General features: G+C 41.3%; 1 protein-coding gene across 1 annotated transcript in view; it reads right to left on the reverse strand.

Annotated features, from left to right (window-relative positions):
- The window catches only part of LOC107102041 (transcription factor HES-1-B-like), a 5,223-nt gene extending 3,130 nt beyond the window's left edge, over nt 1-2,093 (reverse strand). The window contains exons 1-2 of the mRNA XM_015401186.1: nt 1,826-2,093; nt 1,621-1,749 (exon numbers count right to left, since the gene is read on the reverse strand). Of these exons, the coding sequence (XP_015256672.1) occupies nt 1,621-1,749; nt 1,826-2,089 (393 nt within the window). The 5' untranslated portion in view covers nt 2,090-2,093. The remainder of the gene's footprint in view (nt 1-1,620; nt 1,750-1,825) is intronic.
- Nucleotides 2,094-2,914: the final 821 nt, after the last annotated feature.

Genomic DNA, 2,914 nt, shown 5'->3' on the forward strand with positions numbered 1-2,914 from the left:
ATGATGTGAATTGGAGCTATAGAAATAAAATGAATAGAATTGAATTGAGGACGTGCAGAGGAAGAGTATTTATAGGAGACAGAATAAAGACTGGGCTAATGAGCTGACAAGGATCAGCTGTGGATGGAAGCATCTAGAAGGAAGCCAAGGGGAAAGGAGGGAAATGGAGGGTGAACAACAAATACATAAGAACTCAAAAAAATATAACCAAGAACAACTAGAATAACACAAAAAGTCAAAAAGAAAACTTAAACAGATCCAGTTTCTCTGTCACATCAGCTTTTAATGGGAAAAACTGTCCCAGAACTCATCTTTGTTATTGTTTCATTGCGAGTAGCGCCACCTGTGGAGCAGGTTTGCCATTCACTTTCCAAACTTTGAAAATATTTATGAATCAGTGCTTCTATGTTCCTATTCTATGTCTGCTTTAGATAGAAAGCCGCTCAAACGTAGCCTGTTTCTGCTGCAGGTTTCTTTCTGTCAGAAAGGAAATTTTCCACTGAACTGAAGGGATTGCTGCAGAGTTAATCATCGTGTTTTCTTTGGAAAGAAAACTGGCATCAATCTGACTGAATGACCTGGTTGAATAACCTCTCTAAAGAGCAATGGCGATATATAAATAAACTAAAAATGTAATCAGAATTGCATACTAAAATAATACATATCAGGGGCCAAATAAATGGTCTTTATTGAGCGTTTTAACCAAAGAGTTAAAGAGCAAACATAAAAAAGACGCATAAAACGTGACTTTGTCTTTGCAGCCGGCTACACGCCCCCCCCTCCTTCACTTGGTTCATCAGCTCCAGCCTCCAGCAAGCCCCCCCGCTGAGCAGGCAGTGAAATGATCATCCTCATCATCAAATACAGCAAGGTCTCCCTTTAAGGATCCGCTTGGAAAACATCTCAGGCCAGGAGGGGGGGCGCAGAAAGCAGGCATCACTTAAAGATCTCAATCCAGCACCGCGCCCTCCCCTCATCCCTCCCTTTAATTCCCCCATAAAAAGGGAAGGGAGGGGTTGCTAAGAGAGCAACTCCCAGCGACCCCCCCCCTCCCCGTATCTGCCTGCCTTTTGTCCCCCTCTCCCAAATAGCAGTTTCTGCTCCAGGAGCCTTAGACAAGGCTTCTATTAATTGCAGGCCTGTGAGGAATACATGTGGGACAATGGGTCCAACAGAGTGTCCAGCCCCCAGACAAGGCTGGAAACAAGTGGAACAGGAATCCGGCAGAATAGACTCGTCCTGGCTGATGTCACTGAATACATTTACCTACCTCAGTGCACATTCACTCCCTGCTTTGTTTTATTTTCACAAAAAAAAAAACCTCAGGGGCAGGGAGGAGGGTGGGAGCTTGAGGATGGGAAATAACTGGTTCCCATGGTGACGTGCAGAATCAAAAATATGGCCGAGTTTAGCCCAAGCAGAGACGTATNATAAGACAATATAATTGCGCTTTCTTATTTTAAATGTAAATTGTCTTGTTCCATTGGCAAAATGTCTCTTTAACCTTCTCAATTCAAAAACAAATGCACTTATTTTAAGAAGAAATAACTTATATAGATTTTGATTTTTTTCCAGTGTAGAAAGAAGCAGACAGAAGAAAAGTGGTCCCTGTGTCCTCCAGCAGTCTAAGCCTATAGCAGCATAACTCCTTACGTCTTTCCTGAGGGCCTCCAGGATGAGGGTCTTCAGCTGACCCAGGCTCTCATTGATCCGGGCGCGTCGCCGCTTCTCCATAATTGGTTTAGAGGACTTGCAGAGGAAATAAACCGCAGTTAGTTTTTGCTCTCAGACTTCCTGTTAAGCCGCAGGCGCTCAGGCATCCTACCTTTCTGCTCTCTGACGGGATGCGGGGTTTCCCCGGTGTGGCGTCGCCTCTGGCCGGGATCGCAGCCACGGCAGCTGGGGAGGATCTTTCTAAAGTTCCTGCTGGCATGGTCAGGTCAGCAGAACAACCGAAACCAAACAGTGAAAGATAAAGAATGAAAAGAGTCCTTCCGCCTCCTGCAGCCCTCAGTCCGCTCTGCCTCAGACTCCCGGCCTCCGCCTTTATAGCGCAGCATGATGCGCACGCGAGCGGCTCGTGTGACATCTCGGGGTTCCCTCTTCCTGTCCAATAAGCGCGCGGGATGCGGCGCCTGGGAGCGCGCGGGCTCGTGCTCAGACAGATTTACATCAAACTGGTTCATCTGCGAGGATCCCGATTAAAACGAAGTTCACTAAATATTTATTTTCGATGTTTTATTCTGATGCTGGTTGTACACTGTAAAAACAATCTAGAAATAAGTTAAAATGTCTTAATTTAAGTGTGTTTACACTTAAATTGAGCAGGTAAATTAGATGATTTACCAATGGAATGAGTATTTTTACTCTTAACATAAGATAATTAGATCAAATGCACTTGAAATAAGACAATACAATTGCGTTACATTATTTTAAATTTAAATCGTCTTGTTCCAATGGAAAAATGTCTCTTTTACCTCCTTAATCCAAGAAAAAATGCACTTATTTTAAGAAAAAATGACTTTTTCCAGTGTTCCATAAAAATAAGACATTTTCTCAACATTATCTGATTATTTCAAATATTATTAAGCAATTAAAGCAAACAAACCAGAAAATATTGTCCCAAAAAATTCTTAAGATTTCAAAATTTTCCTTTGATATTTGCTTGTGGAACAAATTTCTGTTTATGAAATTACACTGCAAAAAATCTAAGTAGGTCATTTTTTCTTCAATTAAGGAGGTAATTGAGACACTTTGCCAATGCAATAAGACAATTTACATTTAAAATAAGAAAAAAAATAATTGCATGGTTTAATTGTCTTATATTTCAAGGGCAAATTATCTAATTATCTTATTTAAGAGTAAAAAAAAACTTATTTCATTGGCTAACTACCTTATTTACTCACTCAAATTA

Source organism: Cyprinodon variegatus, unplaced genomic scaffold (assembly GCF_000732505.1).
Source record: "Cyprinodon variegatus isolate N-32 unplaced genomic scaffold, C_variegatus-1.0 Scaffold1191, whole genome shotgun sequence".
NCBI lineage: Eukaryota > Metazoa > Chordata > Actinopteri > Cyprinodontiformes > Cyprinodontidae > Cyprinodon > Cyprinodon variegatus.